At 56.0% G+C, this 19508-nt stretch overlaps 1 protein-coding gene across 1 annotated transcript; it reads right to left on the bottom strand.

The window, feature by feature from the left end:
• Positions 1–714: 714 nt before the first annotated feature.
• Positions 715–19228, bottom strand: LOC132574898 (casein kinase II subunit alpha-like). Its single transcript, XM_060243146.1, is given in 13 exon segments — positions 715–1198; positions 1301–1390; positions 1770–1918; positions 2080–2180; positions 2996–3097; positions 3552–3662; positions 4303–4362; positions 4365–4388; positions 5554–5613; positions 7062–7112; positions 10051–10152; positions 15044–15155; positions 19127–19228. Coding segments are annotated over 13 exon segments (1179 nt in total). The 5' UTR covers position 19228; the 3' UTR covers positions 715–1082.
• Between the last annotated feature and the right edge of the window lie 280 nt (positions 19229–19508).

Here is a 19508-nt window from a genome sequence, read left to right as displayed (position 1 = left end):
GATCCAACAGGGCTTCTCTTATGTTCTTATGTGACACAGAGTTTTGGACTGGATGGGCCATTGGCCTGATCCAACATGGCTTCTCTTATGTTCTTACGTGACACAGAGTGTTGGACTTGAGGGGCCACTGGCCTGATCCAACATGGCATCTCTTATGTTCTTATGTGACACAGAGTGTTGGACTGGATGGGCCATTGGCCTGATCCAACATGGCTTCTCTTATGTTCTTACGTGACACAGAGTGTTGGACTTGAGGGGCCATTGGCCTGATCCAACATGGCTTCTCTTATGTTCTTATGTGACACAGAGTGTTGGACTGGATGGGCCACTGGCCTGATCCAACATGGCTGCTCTTATGTTCTTATGTGTGACACAGAGTGTTGGACTGGATGGGCCATTGGCCTGATCCAACAGGGCTTCTCTTATGTTCTTATGTGTGACACAGAGTGTTGGACTGGAGGGGCCCTTGGCCTGATCCAACAGGGCTTCTGTTAGGTTCTTCTGCTGTGCCCCCCATCCCAAGCGAGTGTTCCAAACATGCCTGCAGGCTCCTAAAAGTTGTTGAACCCTCATCCAGAGGGAGGCTCCAGGAGCGGCATTCCTGGCCAGAAGTGGGCCTGCTGCCAAACCGCCATCGCCTCTGCCCCTCAGTTCCTGCCGGCGTTTAGGACGCCCCCCTGCCCTCTGAAATGAGCGAGCGGCCAGGCGGGCCCGTTAGGGACATAGAAAATAAATTTTATTCTCGCAATTCAGTGTCTACACTGCAGCTGCATCCCCAGCCCCAAAGCCTCCTGGGAAGAACGCATCTACCATCCTGCGACACAGACACAGAGAGGCCTCCGTCCCTGGCCAGAGTTCACGGTGGCGGCGGCTGCTGCTTGGGGGGAGGAAGAGGAGGAGGAGCAGCCGCAACAGCTGAGGGGCTCTGCTGTTCAACAGACGCAACAGAAAAAAAATCATTCCAGGCCCCCCACCCTGGCCCGCCCTCCCTCCGCTCTCCTCCCGCTTTGCGAGGGCTGGTGGGAGAGGCGAGGCTGCGGCCTTGGCGGTGCTGGAAGCCAGAGGTGGCGTCGGTGGCGAGTTCAAGGCTGTGCTCCGGTGGCAGCAGGGACTGGCGAGCCCAGAGTGTTTGGAGAGGAGATGACAGGCGAGGCGGCCAAGCTGCCGATGGGCTGAGAGGCAGCCATGGAAGCGATTCCTGGAGGCGGGAGGGAGGGAGGGAGGGAGAGAGCCAGCGTGAGGCGGGACAGTGGAGGCTAGGCAGAGAGGGGGCAGGACTAGACACGGCCCCACAACCTACCTGCCAACATGCTGGAGGAGCTGACAGGGGTGTTAGCAGAGGAGAGTCCAGTAGAGGAGCCCATCCTTGTTGGGTCTTTCACTATTGGGTCTGCAAGGGAAGGAGGAGGACCTCAGAAGAGCCTTGCTGGAGCAGACCAGCACCCAGCTGCTCCCTCTGGAGGGCCAGCAAGCCGGGCCAGGAGAGGAGCCTGGAGAACGGCACGGCCGCCTTCCATCTGCTCCTGGGAAGGCTCTCAGCTGAGGCAAGCTGAGGAGTCCAGCAGCCACCAAAACAGGCTGCCAAAGCCCCCGCACCCGAGAACACAAAGGCGCCAAGGCTGGGCCGGGCTGGGCTGGGGGAGCACAGCTCAGAGGCCGTGTGTGTGCACTCGGGATACCCCAAGGCCATGAGAGCCAGCAACAGGCCGGGCGACTCAGTCCCAGCAGGAGAGGGGAGGGGCGTGGGAGGACCAGGAAGGCCCACGTACAGAAGTAGGGGTGCTCCATGGCCTCGCGGGCCGTCAGCCGGGTCTGGTGGTCGTAGCGCAGCAGCTTGTCCAAGAAGTCCAGGGCCTCCGTGCTCACCAGGTGCTGGTTCTCGCTATGCACGAAGCGCTCCCACCGCTTGCGGGAGTGTCTGGGGGAGGGGACAGGGGGGAGGGGGCCTCAGAGGCTGGAGCTCCCTTCCCCCGCCCTTCTCCCCCCTGCAACGCGGCCAAAGCCGGCCCAGGCAGCCTTGAGAGGGAGGCTTCTGCCTGCCGCGAGGGCGTGGGGCAGCCCGTAGGCCAGAGGCCTCACCTGCCGAGGATGTCGTTGAAGCGGGGGTCCAGCTCTATGTTGTACTTGTCAATGTAGTCGTAGAGGTCCTCCGTGCCCAGCACCTTGGCAATCCGCACCAGCTGGGGAGGGACAGAGCCCGTGAGAACCGCCCTTCCTCGGGTGGGGAAAGGGGAGGCAGGAGGCTGCCACACGGCCCCCGCAAGCCCCCTAGGAGGCCAGTGGGAAAAGCGGCTCCTACGGAAAGGGAACGCTCAACCCAGGAGGAAGGTAATTAGGTGATACCCATGTTGTGAGGTGAAAGAGGATGGGCTGCAAAGGAAAGAAAAGACAGGAAGGGAAGGGAAGGGAAGGGAGGAGAGGGGAGGGGAGGGGAGGGAGGAAGGGAAGGAGGGAGGGAAGGAGGAAGCAAGGGAGGGAGGGAGGAAGGGGAGGGAGGGAGGGAGGGAGGAAGGAAGGAAGGAAGGAAGGGAGGGAGGGAGGGAGGGAGGGGGGGGAGGGGAGGGAGGAAGGAAGAGAGGGAAGGAGGGAGGGAGAGAGGAAGGAAGGAAGGAAGGAGGGAGGGAGGGAGGGAAGGAGGAAGGGAAGGGAGGGAAGGAAGGAAGGGAAGGAGGGATGGTGGGAGGGAGGGAAGGAAGGAGGGAGGGAGGAATGAAGGAAGGGAAGGAGGGATGGTGGGAGGGAGGGAGGGAGGAAGGGAGGGAAGTAGGGAGGTAGGAAGGAAGGAAGGAGGGCGGGAAGGAGGGAGGGAGGAAGGGAGGGAAGGAGGAAGGGAAGGGAGGGAGGGAAGGAAGGAACGAAGGAAGGAAGGAAGGGAAGGAGGGATGGTGGGAGGGAGGGAGGGAAGGAAGGGAAGGGAGGAAGGAGTGAGGAAGGGATGGAGGGAGGGGCGGAGGGAGGCAGGCCATCTTCAGGGACCAGAGGACAGTGACCTCACCTGGTCGTAGTTGTCGTGGCCGTGGAAGAAGGGTTCCTTGCGGAAGATCATACTGGCCAGCATGCAGCCCAGGCTCCACATGTCCAGGCTGTAGTCATACATCTGCGGGAAGAGGAGAGGAAATGCAGACTGTGAGCTGAGAGATGAAGCCATGCCATGGACTGGAGGCACGGAAGAAGAAGAGCGGGCCAAGCAGCAGCCTCCCTCCCTGCCCTCCTGTCCCTCAAGGGACGGTTCAGGCATGCCCGAGCAGATGCCCCCTACTGCCCCTTCTCTCCCCCAGCCCCGCCCTCCCATTGAAGACCCCAGAGAAGCCCACCCCCACTGGTTCACAGGCCCCTCCATTTCGGGCAGAAGGGGTTCCTTCTTGCTGGCCTGCCTCAGCCGGGACCCCTCCCCACGTCAGCCCGCAGGGCTTCAAGATCTCCCGCAAAGACCTTTCCCAGCCAAGGAGCTGCCAGGGCAACATCGGGCTCCTCCACTGCCTTCACCACCAGGGAACTGGCAGCGCATCCAGCCGAGGGGGAAGGCGGGAGTTGGTGGCCGCTGGACCCACCTGGTAGTCCACCAGGAGCTCTGGCCCCTTGAAGTACCGGGAGGCCACCCGCACGTTGTACTCTTGCCCGGGGTGGTAGAACTCGGCCAAGCCCCAGTCAATCAGACGCAGCTGCAGGAGGAAGAAGAGGAGGAGGAGGAGGAGGAGAGGAGGAGGAGGAGGAGAGAGCGTCCGTGAACACCACGAGATGCCTTCTGGAGAGCAAGCAATGGCATCGCCCCCACTCTGACTGGCAAGTTGCACAGACCGGCTAATGTGAGCCTGCCCAGGGAGCTGGGGAGCCACCGGCCCCCTGGCTGGACATGCACAAGAAGATAGGATGGGGGGGAGACCTCATTCCAAAAAATAGAGTGGGGTGGGGTGGGGTGGGGCAGCCTGGCTCACAAAGGCAGGCTTTGACAGCCGCTTCCTAGGTGCCAGAATGAATCTCCAAGCCCGAGCCCCCTCTCCCCTGGGGCCAGAGCCAGCCCCTCAGTGCCGCCTTCTCCCTGTTAATACCCCTCCCCCCTGCGAGAACTGCTGCGTAGCTTCTGTCCAGCAAGTCCTTCCTGACTCTCACGCACAAGGCCCAGCAGCCCAATCTCTCCACCACCCACCCCGATGCCCCTGGGCAGGTCTTGCAAGAGACACGGGGACGGCCAAGCCCAGCTTGGATGTGGGCCAGAGGGGCGAAGGACAGGGAAGTCTCCTAGAAGGCCTGGAGTCAAGCGGGGGTGGGGCCTCTCCGCCCTGCCCCAAGCCACCCTCTTACCTTCCGGTGCTCGTGGTCAATCATGACATTGTGTGGCTTGACGTCCCGGTGCATGACGCCCATTTGCTGTGGCAGTAATCCAGCGCCTGTGGGGTTGAGGAGACAGACAGACCGACCAAGAAGGCGAAGTGAGCACATCCTGGCCTCCCAAGGGAGGAGCGGAGCGGCAGCTCCTTCTGAGCTGAGAGGCGGGAGGCTCTGAAGGACCAGCCCAACCAAACATTGATGTAGCATCTTTGGAGAGCCCGAAGCAGTGTAACCCTCATCTCTACAAAGCCCCTACAGGACAGAATGCCCTTCCCCTGTCTTGGGTAGCCCAGGCAGGCCCAGTCTCATCAGATCTTGGAAGCGAAGGAGAAGATGATATTGGATTTATATCCTGCCCTCCACTCCAAATCTCAGAGAGTAACTCGCAATCTCTTTTATTCCATGCCACCCCCCCACAACAGACACCCTGTAAGATGGGTGGGGCTGCAAGAGCTCTCTCAGAAGCGGCCCTTTTCAAGGACAGCTCTGCGAGATCTATGGCTGACCCATGTCCATTCCAGCAAGTGCAAGTGGAGGAGTGGGGAATCAACCCAGTTCTCCCAGATAAGAGAGCTCTGGCTGACCCAAGGCCATTCCAGCAGCTGCAAGTGGAGGAGTGGGGGATCAAACCCGGTTCTCCCAGATAAGAGAGCTCTGGCTGACCCAAGGCCATTCCAGCAGCTGCAAGTGGAGGAGTGGGGAATCAAACCTGGTTCTTCCAGATAAGAGAGCTCTGGCTGACCCAAGGCCATTCCAGCAGCTGCAAGTGGAGGAGTGGGGGATCAAACCTGGCTCTCCCATTTAAGAGTCCGCGCTCTTAACCACTACACCAAACTGGCTGAGCCTGCCAAGTCCTTGGATGGTAGACCTCCTTGGAATACCAGCAGTTGAGAGAACAGGGGCAGGCTGCATCATGACACGTCTCCGAACGTCGTCTGTGCCTCGGTTGGGGACACCAGAGATTGCTATGGCTTCCAGGCACAAGTGCACACGCACACACAAAGACAATGCAGGACAGAACGCAAGGGGAGGAACACCAGGGCCCTGTGGATGCCTGGAGTTTAACTGTGGGTGTTGGCTGGGCTCCCTCCTGGGACAAGGAGCCCCGCAGCAGAAACAGCCTCCTCTCCTCCTGCTCCCCCCTCGCTCCGCCCTGCAGCCTGCTAGAAGGGCACAGCCAAGGCTTAGAGCAGCTCAACCCCCTCCCTTCCCCCCAGTCCATACCTTCAGGATTTCGTACATGTAGAACCGGATGTCGAAGTCCGACAGTGTCTGATACAATTGCTGGGGAGGGAAGGGTCGAGGGACAGAAGTTAGCGAGGCTGACCGGGGGCTCCACTCCGGGGGTTCTTAAGGGCTCGGCTCTGCCTGGTTGCAGACAGCGGCAGCAGAACAGAGCATCTCTCTGAAGCGGGGAAATATCACAACCAAGGCTCACCTCCAGAGAGGTGGGAGGGGCTTCAAGGCCAGAGGGCGGTCTGGCTGGCTGGCTGGCTTGAATGCCCCCCCCCAGGTGAAAGTCGGACCACTCCCCCTGATCTTTCTGAGAATCTCCTTTCCTTGCAAGCGCCACAGATGTGCCACGGAAGAAACCGTGATGACGCAGGAAGCACACTGCGAGGTCTCTGATGACGTGGGAAACGCAGAGCCCTGCAGCCAGCACTGGCCGCTTGCACAGAGATGCAATGCTCCCTTCCCCTGAACAGCCCTTCACCTTTTGCACTCACCGCATGCTCTGGAACCCTCCCCTCCACAGGAAGAGGAACCAGCAACACCTTCAAGCACAGCAGGCAGCTCTGCCATCAGGGTGGACGAGGAGGACGCCCCGTGATCCCATGTGCCCCCAGCCCCTTGGAAAGACACCCCGGCACTGACGGGCTGCAGCCAGGCCCCGATGACAAAGCTGTGCCTTTCCCACCTGCCCTCACAGCAGAGACAAGGGGTGACAGGCCTCTTCTGCAGCCCCAAAGCTGAGCGGTGGAAGCACACGACTGCCTCTCAAGGCCAGAGGGAAGCAGCGAGGAACGCAGGCGGCCACTGAACGGGCAGCTATGGCGCCTTCAGAGCACGGAGTGGCGCTGCAGTCAAGAAGACGACTGCAGACTTATACCCCGCCCTTCTCTCAGAATCAGAGTCTCAGAGTGGCTCACAATCTCCTTCCCACACAACAGGCCCCCCCCCGTGAGGTGGGTGGGGCTGAGAGAGCTCTCCCAGCAGCTGTCCTTTCAAGGACAACTCTGTGAGAGCTCTGGCTGACCCAAGGCCATTCCAGCAGCTGCAAGTGGAGGAGTGGGGAATCCAACCCTGTTCTCCCAGATAAGAGTCCGCACACTTAACCACTACACCAAACTGGATCTCTTCCTCCCCCACAACAGACACCCTGTGAAATGGGCGGGGCTGAGAGGGCCCTCACAGCAGCTGACCTTTTAAGGACAACCTCTGCGAGAGCTCTGGCTGACCCAAGGCCATTCCAGCTTCTGCAAGTGGAGGAGTGGGGAAATCAAACCCAGTTCTCCCAGATAAGAGTCCGCGCACTTCACCACTGCACTGAACTGGCTCAAGGGCCCTCCTGAGCCTGACTGGCCAATCTGGGGCATTTCAGGTCCTTCTGTCCATCAGAGGAGCCCCCAGGGGCTTGAGCCAGAGGGGCAAAAGCTTAGAGACTCGGCTGCACCTGGGACCATTCTGTGCCTTCTGGGGGTGGGAGGAGGAGGGGGTTTGTGGCCACTCACCTTGAAATCTGTGTTATTGACATGCTCAAAGACCAGGGCGGGTGTCCGTGACTGGGGTGGCAGCAGCAGACGTTCCAAGGCAGGGAGGAGAGAGAAACAAACCAGTGGTGCTTTAGCCTCACTTTGGGCAATGGAGGAGACCCCAACAGGGAAGAGGAGCCCCCTCTCTCCTACCTCCCTGGCTTTCTTAGCTGCATGTCAAACAAGCAGGAGTTAGAAGGTGGAAAGGGGGGGCACTGGTAGACTGGCCAGTTTCTGGGGTGGGGGAGCTACCTAGCGCTTGCTGGCTGCTGGGATTTTGACTCAGCCCACTGAGATGCCAGACTACAGGTCTGCCACTGACATTTTTAACGGAGAGCACAGACTCAGGGTCACTTTGTGGAGATGCCTAAAGAGACAGTGCTTTGCCAATTTAAAACACAATCAGCAGCTTATTGGAAGGAGAAATAGAGATCATGGGAGACTGAAGGTGGCCCATCCCTGGGCAGCTCAAGGGCAACCGCTTAGCTTCTTCCTGTGTTGCCACTCTGGGGAATGAAAGCAATGGCTCTTAGCCACAGTGTATAGTTGCAACACCCTGTCTGGGGCACTGATGCTCTGGATTCTTGGTGCTTAGGGGGACACAATGGGAGGGCTTCTAGTGTCCTGGCCCCACCGATGGACCTACCGATGGCATCTGGGTTTCTTGCCCACTGTATGACAGAGAGTGCTGGACTGGAAGGACCACTGGCCTGATCCAACAGGGCTTCTCTTATGTTCTTATGTGTGACACAGTGTTGGACTGGAGGGGCCACTGGCCTGATTCAACATGGCTTCTCTAATGTTCTTAGGTGAAACAGAGTGTTGGACAGGAGGGGCCATTGGCCTGATCCAACATGGCTTCTCTTATGTTCTTATGTGTGACACAGTGTTGGACTGGAGGGGCCACTGGCCTGATTCAACATGGCTTCTCTTATGTTCTTAGGTGAAACAGAGTGTTGGACTGGAGGGGCCATTGGCCTGATCCAACAGGGCTTCTCTTATGTTTTTATGTGTGACACAGTGTTGGACTGGAGGGGCCACTGGCCTGATTCAACATGGCTTCTCTTATGTGAAACAGAGTGTTGGACTGGAGGGGCCATTGGCCTGATCCAACATGGCTTCTCTTATGTTCTTAGGTGAAACAGAGTGTTGGACTGGAGGGGCCATTGGCCTGATCCAACAGGGCTTCTCTTATGTTTTTATGTGTGACACAGTGTTGGACTGGAGGGGCCACTGGCCTGATCCAACAGGGCTTCTCTTATGTTTTTATGTGTGACACAGTGTTGGACTGGAGGGGCCATTGGCCTGATCCAACAGGGCTTCTCTTATGTTCTTATGTGTGACACAGTGTTGGACTGGAGGGGCCATTGGCCTGATCCAACAGGGCTTCTCTTATGTTCTTATGTGAAACAGAATGTTGGACTGGAGGGGCCATTGGCCTGATCCAACATGACTTATCTTATGTTCTTATGTGACACAGAGTGTTGGACTGGATGGGCCATTGGCCTGATCCAACAGGGCTTCTCTTATGTTCTATGTGACACAGAGTGTTGGACTGGATGGGCCATTGGCCAGATCCAACAGGGCTTCTCTTATGTTCTTATGTGACACAGAGGGTTGGACTGGATGGGCTATTGGCCTGATCCAACAGGGCTTCTCTTATGTTCTTATGTGAAACAGAGTGTTGGACTGGAGGGGCCATTGGCTTGATTCAACATGACTTATCTTATGTTCTTATGTGACACAGAGTGTTGGACTGGATGGGCCATTGGCCAGATCCAACAGGGCTTCTCTTATGTTCTTATGTGACACAGAGAGCTGGACTGGATGGGCCATTGGCCTGATCCAACATGGCTTCTCTTATGTTCTTATGTGACACAGAGTGTTGGACTGGAGGGGCCATTGGCCTGATCCAACAGGGCTTCTCTTTATGTTGTTATGTTACACAGAGTGTTGGACTGGTTGGGCCATTGGCCTGATCCAACAGGGCTTGTCTTATGTTCTTATGTGACACAGAGTGTTGGACTGGAGGGGCCATTGGCCTGATCCAACAGGGCTTCACTTATGTTCTTATGTGACACAGAGTGTTGGACTGGAGGGGCCACTGGCCTGATCCAACAGGGCTTCTCTTATGTTCTTATGTGACACAGAGTGTTGGACTGGAGGGGCCACGGACCTGATCCAACAGGGCTTCTCTTACGTTCTTATGTGACACAGAGTGTTGGACTGGATGGGCCACTGGTCTGATCCAACAGGGCTTCTCTAATGTTCTTAAAGACCTTCCACTACAGTCCACGGAAAGGAAGGAGCAGAGCTCACCACAGGCTCTTCGCAGCTGCCACAATACTGGCTCAGAGGATGTGAACAGAAGGGAACCAGAGGAGGTGGTCTTCAGAGGCCTAGAAGACTGTTACACAACCTCTGAGCACAGCAGCCTTCTGACACGTCTCCTTCTGACTCCCGCCCAAAACGAAGACCCATCCCAGCACTTTGCAACACTCCGACTCCACCCCATCCCCTGCTAGTAGAGAGAACAGTGAAGGGCACAAGCAGAGAATGACGCCCTGGTGAGGAAGGTCACAGGCTCAAGGGGGCCGGCATGGGCGGAGGGGGGGGGACAGGTGTCGTGCCTAGCCCTAAGTACAACCCTGTGTGTTCTTGGGGAAAAGTCAGTGATAAGCTCCTGTCCCTGGACCTCGGCTGGGAAGGCTGGCTGGCCGTTTAGGAAACTCAAAGTGGGAAGCAGGAGAGCTTTAGAGAGACTGCAGCTCGTCAGGCAGGTTCATTTCATTGGGGTTACACGCACGAAGCAGCTTGGGACTGTGGCTAGAATGCTTACTGTCCGTTGTTTTGGCTCCACAGGACAGGAGGAATGGAAGGAGGGGCTTGGTTAGAGAAATAAGCGCTGGCAACGGAGTCTTCCCCCCCCCCTCCCCAAGGATCGGGTTTCAGCCGCTGCTTTCCTTACCACGGGGTCCTTGACTATGTCCAGAAGACTGATAATGTTGGGCCCCCCTCGGAGGTTTTCCAGGATCTTAATTTCACGCTTGATTTTCTTCTTTTTGACTGGCTGCAAAAGAGAAGCAAACAGTCACCCCAGAGAGCGGACACGGGAGGGCCCCCCTTTCTTTCAAGCCACCTGGAAGCACAAAGGCCCTTGTCTGCTGCCCAGGGACTTGAGATGCTGCTGGCAGATGGAAATCCAAAACAGACCTGGGCCATGCTGAGCCAGGAAGGACCCAAGCGGCCTCCTCTCCGTTCCCAGCATCTCTACCCAAGAGGGTCTGCGGAGCAGCCCTTGGGAAAGCCTCCTGCTGTCTGCCGGGCGGGCCAGGGGAGAGAAGGCCGCCTTCCCTGAGATGAGGGCCCCTCCCTCACCCCCACCTGCATGGATCCCGCCTTGGAGAAAGAAGGGCAGCGAGCTTTCCTGGCCCCTCAGCAACCCCTAAAAGGAGTCTGGCCGGGATGCCTTCAAGAAGACATTCAAAGTCAAGGCACCAATGTGGGAATGCGCCACACACACCCCGAATACAAATTAATTAATTTATTTATTTATTCTATGACTTATATCCCGCCCTTCCCATAAAATGGCTCAGGGCGGCCACCTGGACCAGTGTAGTGCTGGGCCTCACGACCCCAGTTCTTGTTGGATGATGTCATGATCCTGGGCCTAGTGAGGCCTGCAGGTCCCAGGGAAGCCTGCTTAGGAGTTACTAGGACAAGCCTACATCTCCCAGGATCCCCTCTGTCCCTCTGATTGGGTAGCGAGGGTTTTGGAGGGAATCAGGCCCAGAGAGGGGTGGGGCCTGGGAAGAGATTATATAAAGACCAAGCCCAGGAAGTGGGGGTTCTTTCCCTGGAAGGCTGAGCTGGAGGCAGGCTGATGCCTGGAGAGCTGAAAGCAGGGGAAAGACAAGGGGATAAGTGTTGGTATTAGAGTAGGGACTGTAAGATAGACACATTAGGGCATTTGTTTATTTTCCCTTCACCCTTTTACTGTTCCATGCACCTTGTTAATTTATATTGCACTGAAATAAACCTTTTTCTTGTTGCTGTTCACTCTGCCTGCTCCTCAGAGAGCCAGTTTGGTGTAGTGGTGAAGTGTGCGGACTCTTATCTGGGAGAACCGGGATTGATTCCCCACTCCTCCACTTGGAGCTGCTGGAATGGCCTTGGGTCAGCCAGAGCTCTCTTATCTGGGAGAACCGGGTTTGATTCCCCAGTCCTCCACTTGCAGCTGCTGGAATGGCCTTGGGTCAGCCATAGCTCTCTCTTATCTGGGAGAACCGGGTTTGATTCCCCACTCCTCCACTTGCAGCTGCTGGAATGGCCTTGGGTCAGCCAGAGCTCTCTTATCTGGGAGAACCGGGTTTGATTCCCCACTCCTCCACTTGGAGCTGCTGGAATGTTCTTGGGTCAGCCAGAGCTCTCTTATCTGGGAGAATCGGGTTTGATTCCCCGCTCCTCCACTTGCAGCTGCTGGAATGGCCTTGGGTCAGCCAGAGCTCTCTTATCTGGGAGAACCGGGTTTGATTCCCCACTCCTCCACTTGCACCTGCTGGAATGGCCTTGGGTCAGCCAGAGCTCTCTTATCTGGGAGAACCGGGTTTGATTCCCCCACTCCTCCACTTGCAGCTGCTGGAATGGCCTTGGGTCAGCCAGAGCTCTCTTATCTGGGAGAACCGGGTTTGATTCCCCACTCCTCCACTTGCACCTGCTGGAATGGCCTTGGGTCAGCCAGAGCTCTCTTATCTGGGAGAACCGGGTTTGATTCCCCACTCCTCCCCTTGCACCTGCTGGAATGGCCTTGGGTCAGCCAGAGCTCTCTTATCTGGGAGAACCGGGTTTGATTCCCCACTCCTCCCCTTGCACCTGCTGGAATGGCCTTGGGTCAGCCAGAGCTCTCTTATCTGGGAGAACCGGGTTTGATTCCCCACTCCCCCACTTGCAGCTGCTGGAATGGCCTTGGGTCAGCCAGAGCTCTCTTATCTGGGAGAACCGGGTTTGATTCCCCACTCCCCCACTTGCAGCTGCTGGAATGGTCTCGGGTCAGCCATAGCTCTCTTATCTGGGAGAACCGGGTTTGATTCCCCACTCCTCCACTTGCACCTGCTGGAATGGCCTTGGGTCAGCCAGAGCTCTCTTATCTGGGAGAACCGGGTTTGATTCCCCACTCCTCCACTTGGAGCTGCTGGAATGGCCTTGGGTCAGCCAGTGCTCTCTTATCTGGGAGAACCGGGTTTGATTCCCCGCTCCTCCACTTGCAGCTGCTGGAATGGCCTTGGGTCAGCCATAGCTCTCTTATTTGGGAGAACCGGGTTGGATTCCCCCCTCCTCCACTTGCACCTGCTGGAATGGCCTTGGGTCAGCCAGAGCTCTCTTATCTGGGAGAACCGGGTTTGATTCCCCACTCCTCCACTTGGAGCTGCTGGAATGGCCTTGGGTCAGCCAGAGCTCTCTTATCTGGGAGAACCGGGTTTGATTCCCCGCTCCTCCACTTGCAGCTGCTGGAATGGCCTTGGGTCAGCCATAGCTCTCTTATCTGGGAGAACCGGGTTGGATTCCCCACTCCTCCACTTGCAGCTGCTGGAATGGCCTTGGGTCAGCCATAGCTCTCTTATCTGGGAGAACCGGGTTTGATTCCCCGCTCCTCCACTTGCAGCTGCTGGAATGGCCTTGGGTCAGCCAGAGCTCTCTTATCTGGGAGAACTGGGTTTGATTCCCCACTCCTCCACTTGCACCTGCTGGAATGGCCTTGGGTCAGCCATAGCTCTGGCAGAGGTTGTCCTTGAAAGGGCAGCTGCTGTGAGAGCCCTCTCAGCCCCACCCACCTCACAGGGTGTCTGTTGTGGGGGGAGAAGATATAGGAGATTGTGAGCCGCTCTGAGTCTCTGATTCAGAGAGAAGAGCGGGGTATAAATCTGCAATTCTTCTTCCTCATGCCCATTATTTGGCCTAAGCTACAGGAGCCCTGAAGGGCTTGGGAGGGAACTCTGGGCCTTCTCAAGGGGAACCCTTAACCCAGAGTGGTGGCGGCACTTGGTAAGACCCCCGAGTCGTGACAGATGGTAAAAAAAAAGTCTCTGCAGAACACAAAATGAGTCTGTCTTGCTGCACGGGGAGGGGGGGAGCTACACACCAAATGCACTGAGTAGGTAACACTAGATACCCCTCAGGCCCCTCCTTCCCCACACGGATACCTGTAAAGCCCAAGGTTACTGCTACAACATCAAATGCCATCCAGACAGTGGGATGTCGGTCTGTCCAGCCTTGAGGTGGGCACTGCCATAATCTTGCCTGCGAGAGAGTCGCTAACACGGCAATGCAGGGACACTGGCCCATCACCACATCCCTGGCAGGAAGACGCCCCACGGGCAGTCTGCTAACGGCCTTGGCCCACAGCAGCCACAAAGGGAGAAGAGCTTCTGGGAACGGCGGCACGCTGCCAAGGTCTTGCTAAGTCTCAGTACAAAGAAGGCCTTCAAAGAGCACCAGCTGCAGGCTCCCTGAGTAATTTCACAGGGTAGCCATGTTGGTCTACAGCAGAGCAGCCAGATCGGAGTCCAGGAGCATCTCAACAGAACGAGCCACGAAAACAACAGGGGCCCAACAGGCATGGCCCCGCGACAGATTCCCAAGTAGAGCTCCATCGCCAGCCACGAGCAGCAATGGCTGCGGGTTCCCCCCCGTCAACATCCACCCTGCGGGACACGCAGGAGGCCCAGACTTCCTCCTGGACTCTGCCCCGCCCTTTGTTGCAACTGCGTGGTCTAGTCACAGGCCTCCTCCTGCTCTGGCCCCTTGCAGAAGCCTCTGACTCCTGCTCTAGGCATCTCCGGCTATCGTCAATGCAACCTCCTCTTCCCTCTCCTCCCCAGGAGGCAGAGGTCTTTCCCATCACCTCCTGCCCAGTCCTTTTAACTGGAGATGCTGCTGTGGAATTTAACCCAGGACCTTCTGTATGCCAAGCAGAGGCTCTACCATGAGCCACTGCCCTTCCCGTCCACGCAATGCCTGACCCTTACATTCTTATGCTGGCTTCTCATCCGTTCTCTGTCCCTTCATCTCCCTCTGCTCTTATGCCTAGATGTATCCTGCCCAGGCCGTTCCCATCCTCAGTCACCTAAAGGTCGCTACTCTTTCAAACAGCCCCTGGCCCTCGTTTCCCCTTACACAGGAAACTACTGCCCTCCAAAAGACCTCGAAAGCTACCTTCTTTGCCTTTGGCCAAGTTTTTCTTTGCTGAAACTATGCCACGGCCTGGGTAACAGGCACAAACAGGAGTTCTTCCCTGTCGCTGCCTCACTTGTGCTGAACTGTAAGCTCCTCTGGGCAGAGACCTACATTCTGCAAAATGCACAACCACCATCACAAGGAAAAATGATTCACATACACACAGGCCTCAGATTCAGCAGGATCTCACAGGAGCACAGCAATGGTTCCCCCTCTTCCTCCCCACCTCCCTTGTCCATTGACTAGTAGGTGCAGCTGCATAACAATCCCTGGATTAGGAGAGCAGGCAGCCAGCCAGCCACCAGGGGCTTTGCCACACCCCCAGCAGCCCTCATTAACCCCTGGAGAAGCCCGCACCACCCTTTCTCCACTTCTTACGTGATTCTGGGCGGCGGGTGGCTTGCTGGCTTTTTGACCCACACGTGGATCTCTAGCCAACCCACGCAGGCCTCACTCACCCGGGGCTCTGCTTTCTTGCATCGGGTTGCTTTTGGCTGGGGGGGCATATGCTAATGAGTTATGCTAATAAGCTTCCCCACCTATTTTTCTACAAAACGACCCCTGCGTACACAACCTTAACATTTGTTACAACCATTCTGGCCAGCAGGGGCGTCCTCATAGTGCAGAGAGCACCTGACAGTGTGGCACCAGCACCAGGCCACCTGGTCAGTTTGTGGCTCAGGCCTTCCAGACAAGCAGCCAAGAGCCAACTGACCCCTTTGGCTCACCTTGAGGATTTTCACCACCACCTTCTCGTTGTTGGTGATATTGATGGCTTCGAAGACTTCGCTGTATTTGCCACGGCCGAGTTTCCGCACAAGCTGGTAATCGTCTTGGTTGCTAGAGGAGCAAAGAGGAGGAGGGAGAAGCAAGTGAGGCTGCCAGAGGTCAGCAAGGCCCAACCCCACCCCACCCCGCTTCACATTTCCTGGGAGACCAGGCCTCTGTGTGGCTTCCCCCTCCCCCACCCCATGGCTTTACAACCGTGGCCCACCAGCAGCTAAGGAGCCCAGCTCTTGACTACCAAAAACCCAATCCGGTAACCTGAAGTCCTAGTTGGAAGCAGCAAGAAATACTAAAGCCAACAGTAAATATTTCTGCTGAGCCACAGAAACAGAGAACGGAGTCTGGGATGTCTGGAGCTGCCCTGCAGTTAGGGGAGGGCGGTGGCTCAGTGGTAGAGCATCTGCTTGGGAAGCAGAAGGTCCCAGGTTCAATCCCCGGCATCTCCAAAAAAGGGTCCAGGCAAATAGGCATGAAAAACCTCAGCTTGAGACCCTGGAGAGCCATGAATGGGGCTGTGGCTCAGTGGTAGAGCATCTGCTTGGGAAGCAGAAGGTCCCAGGTTCAATCCCCGGCATCTCCAAAAAAGGGTCCAGGCAAATAGGCATGAAAAACCTCAGCTTGAGACCCTGGAGAGCTGCTGCCAGTCTGAGAAGACAATACTGACTTTGATGGACCGAGGAGGGTCTGATTCAGTATAAGGCAGCTTCATATGTTCAACCTAGATGGAAAACGGGGAGGAGGGCTAGAGAGGCCCGACAAACATGTCTGTTTCCAGAACACCTGCTGCTTTGTCCCCTCTTCCCCAAGCCAAAAACCTCCACTGGGCCCAGTTGCAGGACATTCTCATGGATAATCCAGGCAAAGGCCACAGGGCCAGGTAGGAACTCTCATTCCGAGCCCTCAACTGCTGCCACTGAGGTTCTGCTGGTCTGAATCCAGCTGCTGCTTTTCTGGTGGTGCCACCTGACGCCAGGAGCGTCCCCCATCTCTTGGGCACGAGAGCCCCTCTCTTACGCCAGAGCCTCCACATCTGGAGAGGCAGGGCAGGGGGGGAGTCTGCAGTCTCTGCAGGAAGGGATTGGCTGTCTTGCGTAGTCTATCTCAGTAGAAAAGAGCCACAGTCCAGGAGCACCTTCAAGATTAACAAAACTGCAGGGGAGAAGCTTCCAGGAATTCCTGTGCTCCTTCTCTGCATGGTCAAATTCACAGAATCACAGAGCTGGAAGGGGCCTCCAGGGTCATCTAGTCCAACCCTCTGCACAATGCAGGAAACTCACAAACACCTCCCCCTAAATTCACCGGATCCTCATTGCTGTCAGATGGCCATCGAGCCTCTGTTGGAAAACCCTCCAAGGAAGGAGAGCCCACCACCTCCTGAAGAATCATAGAATCCTAGAGTTGGAAGGGGCCTCCAGGGTCATCTAGTCCAACCCCCTGCACAATGCAGGGAATTCACAAATACCTCCCCCTAAATTCACCGGATCCGCATTGCTGTTAGATGGCCATCTTGCGGTTTACTGGGCAGCCTGGGATCCCGCCATGTGTGCTTCATTGTCAAGACAAGATTCCACACTCGGGATCTCTGAATGGCTATGAAAGAACTACCCTACCGTCAGTATTCCTGGACCTGTGCTCCAGTTTCCTGCTTCAGGCCAAGGCCCTCTGGGGAAGAATCCTGGCATCTGGGGGACACTGGCTGGTTCCAGAGAAAAGGGCCAGCAGCCCTAGGGCTATGTTCCACCCTCTCTTCACCTGCTGTCCCCTGTCTGCCCCAAGATAAAACCTTTTTATATTCCATCCTTTTTATACAGGAGGATGCTATAACTTTATGCAGCCTTGCGAAACCTCTGAGCCGAGAGAAATGTTTCCAAGGCAGGCTGGCTTGGAGGCAACTGGGTGATCACAAAGCAGTTCTGTCCCAGCTACGCTGTCCTTGCCCCGAGCTCTTCAGTGGAGTCCCCCCCGCTTCACTTGGGGTGGGAGGGGGGGGGGGAAGGCAGGCTTTTTGTTCCAACCCCAACGCACAGAGCTTCCAGCCAAATTCCCACTTCTAAGCTCTGCTGGATTTCAATGAGCAGATCAGCCCGGGCTTGGCCACCTTTTGCCCTCTCCTCGCCCAAGATCTGCCGCCAACCCTCATAAGAACATAAGAGAAGCCATGTTGGATCAGGCCAACGGCCCATCCAGTCCAACACTCTGTGTCACACAGTGGCAAAAAATGTTATATACACACATACACTGTGGCTAATAGCCACTGATGGACCTCTGCTCCATATTTTTATCTAAACCCCTCTTGAAGGTGGCTATGCTTGTGGCCGCCACCACCTCCTGTGGCAGTGAATTCCACATGTTAATCACCCTTTGGGTGAAGAAGTACTTCCTTTTATCCGTTTTAACCTTTCTGCTCAGCAATTTCATCGAATGCCCACGAGTTCTTGTATTGTGAGAAAGGGAGAAAAGTACTTCTTTCTCTACTTTCTCCATCCCATGCATTATCTTGTAAACCTCTATCATGTCACCCCGCAGTCGACGTTTCTCCAAGCGAAAGAGTCCCAAGCGTTTCAACCTTTCTTCATAGAGAAAGTGCTCCAGCCCTTTAATCATTCTAGTTGCCCTTTTCTGGACTTTCTCCAATGCTATAATATCCTTTTTGAGGTGCGGCGACAAGAACTGCACACAGTACTCCAAATGAGACCGCACCATCGATTTATACAGGGGCATTATGATACTGGCTGATTTGTTTTCAATTCCCTTCCTAATAATTCCCAGCATGGCGTTGGCCTTTTTTATTGCAAACGCACACTGTCTTGACATTTTCAGTGAGTTATTTACCACGACCCCAAGATCTCTCTCTTGGTCAGTCTCTGCCAGTTCACACCCCATCAACTTGTATTTGTAGCTGGGATTCTTGGCCCCAATGTGCATTACTTTGCACTTGGCCACACTGAACCGCATCTGCCGCGTTGACGCCCACTCACCCAGCCTCAACAGATCCCTTTGGAGTTCCTCACAATCCTCTCTGGTTCTCACCACCCTGAACAATTTAGTGTCATCCGCAAACTTGGCCATTTCACTGCTCACTCCCAACTCTAAATCATTTATGAACAAGTTAAAGAGCATGGGACCCAGTACCGAGCCCTGCGGCACCCCACTGCTTACCGTCCTCCACTGCGAAGACTGCCCATTTATACTCACTCTCTGCTTCCTATTACTCAGCCAGTTTTTGATCCACAAGAGGACCTGTCCTTTTACTCCATGACTCTCAAGCTTTCTAAGGAGCCTTTGATGAGGAACTTTATCAAAAGCTTTCTGGAAGTCAAGGTAAACAACATCGATTGGGTCTCCTTTGTCCACATGTTTATTCACCCCCTCAAAGAAACGTAACAGGTTAGTGAGGCAAGATCTTCCCTTGCAGAACCCATGCTGAGTCTTCCTCAATAACCCGTGTTCATCAATGTGCCTACTCATTCTGTCCTTGATAATGGTTTCTACCAACTTTCCCGGTATTGAAGTCAGACTGGCCTGTAATTTCCCGGATCTCCTCTGGAACCCTTTTTAAAGATGCGGGTGACATTTGCTACCTTCCAGTCCTCAGGAACGGAGGCAGATTTCAATGAAAGATTACAGATTCTTGTTAGAAGATCCACAAGTTCAACCCTTGCGGCTGTCCAAGCAGCCCGCTTATATGAGGGCACCATCTCACGGCAGCTGGTTGGAAGTGGGTCCCTGAGAAAGACTGGGCACGCCCCAGGCCCACCGGGAGGGAGTCCTCTGCAGCGTTCAGCTGACGTGTCCAGAAAATGTGCTGCACCACATTTTCACCAGCAGGGCTGGTGAAAGCTGCAGTACTCTGGTCTCTCTGGTTGTAAGGAGGGTAGAGGCTGGCACACCAACCCTCGGTCCATGCAGAGAGGGCTGAGGGAGGAGCTGGAGCTGCCAACAGCAGCAGGTGAACCCTCTCCGAAGGCCAGCCTCCCATGCTGGAGAGCACCCCTGCCCCATAGAAGAGCCTCCGACGAGCATACCCCCATTCCACGACGTGCGACTCGTAGTCCCAATACTCGCGGGGCCTCTGTGTGTTCACATCTGCGTAGACCCTCGCTCGACTTGGCACGGGGCCCGACATGCTGTCTGTCCCGGGGGGGAGGAGGAGGTCAGCGCCTCAGTGGCTCTGCAACGACAAGCCCACAGCAAAGAGGGAGAGAAAGAGATTAGAGGGACAAAACCAACAGGGGCAGGAGGCGAAGAGGCAACCCGGCCAACCTACCCCAAGCCTTGTATTCAAAACAACAACAACAACAAGCACCAGGTAACCCTGGCCTGGATTAGAGCCCAGAAGCTAAGCGGGCTGAACTCTGGCAATTACTTGGACAGGAGGCCTCCTTGGAATACCAAGAGGGGGAGGCC

This window comes from Heteronotia binoei, chromosome 7, assembly GCF_032191835.1.
Source record: "Heteronotia binoei isolate CCM8104 ecotype False Entrance Well chromosome 7, APGP_CSIRO_Hbin_v1, whole genome shotgun sequence".
NCBI classification, from domain to species: Eukaryota; Metazoa; Chordata; class Lepidosauria; order Squamata; family Gekkonidae; genus Heteronotia; species Heteronotia binoei.
The sequence above is the reverse complement of the archived record's forward strand: the minus strand, read 5'-3'. Positions and strand labels throughout refer to the sequence as shown.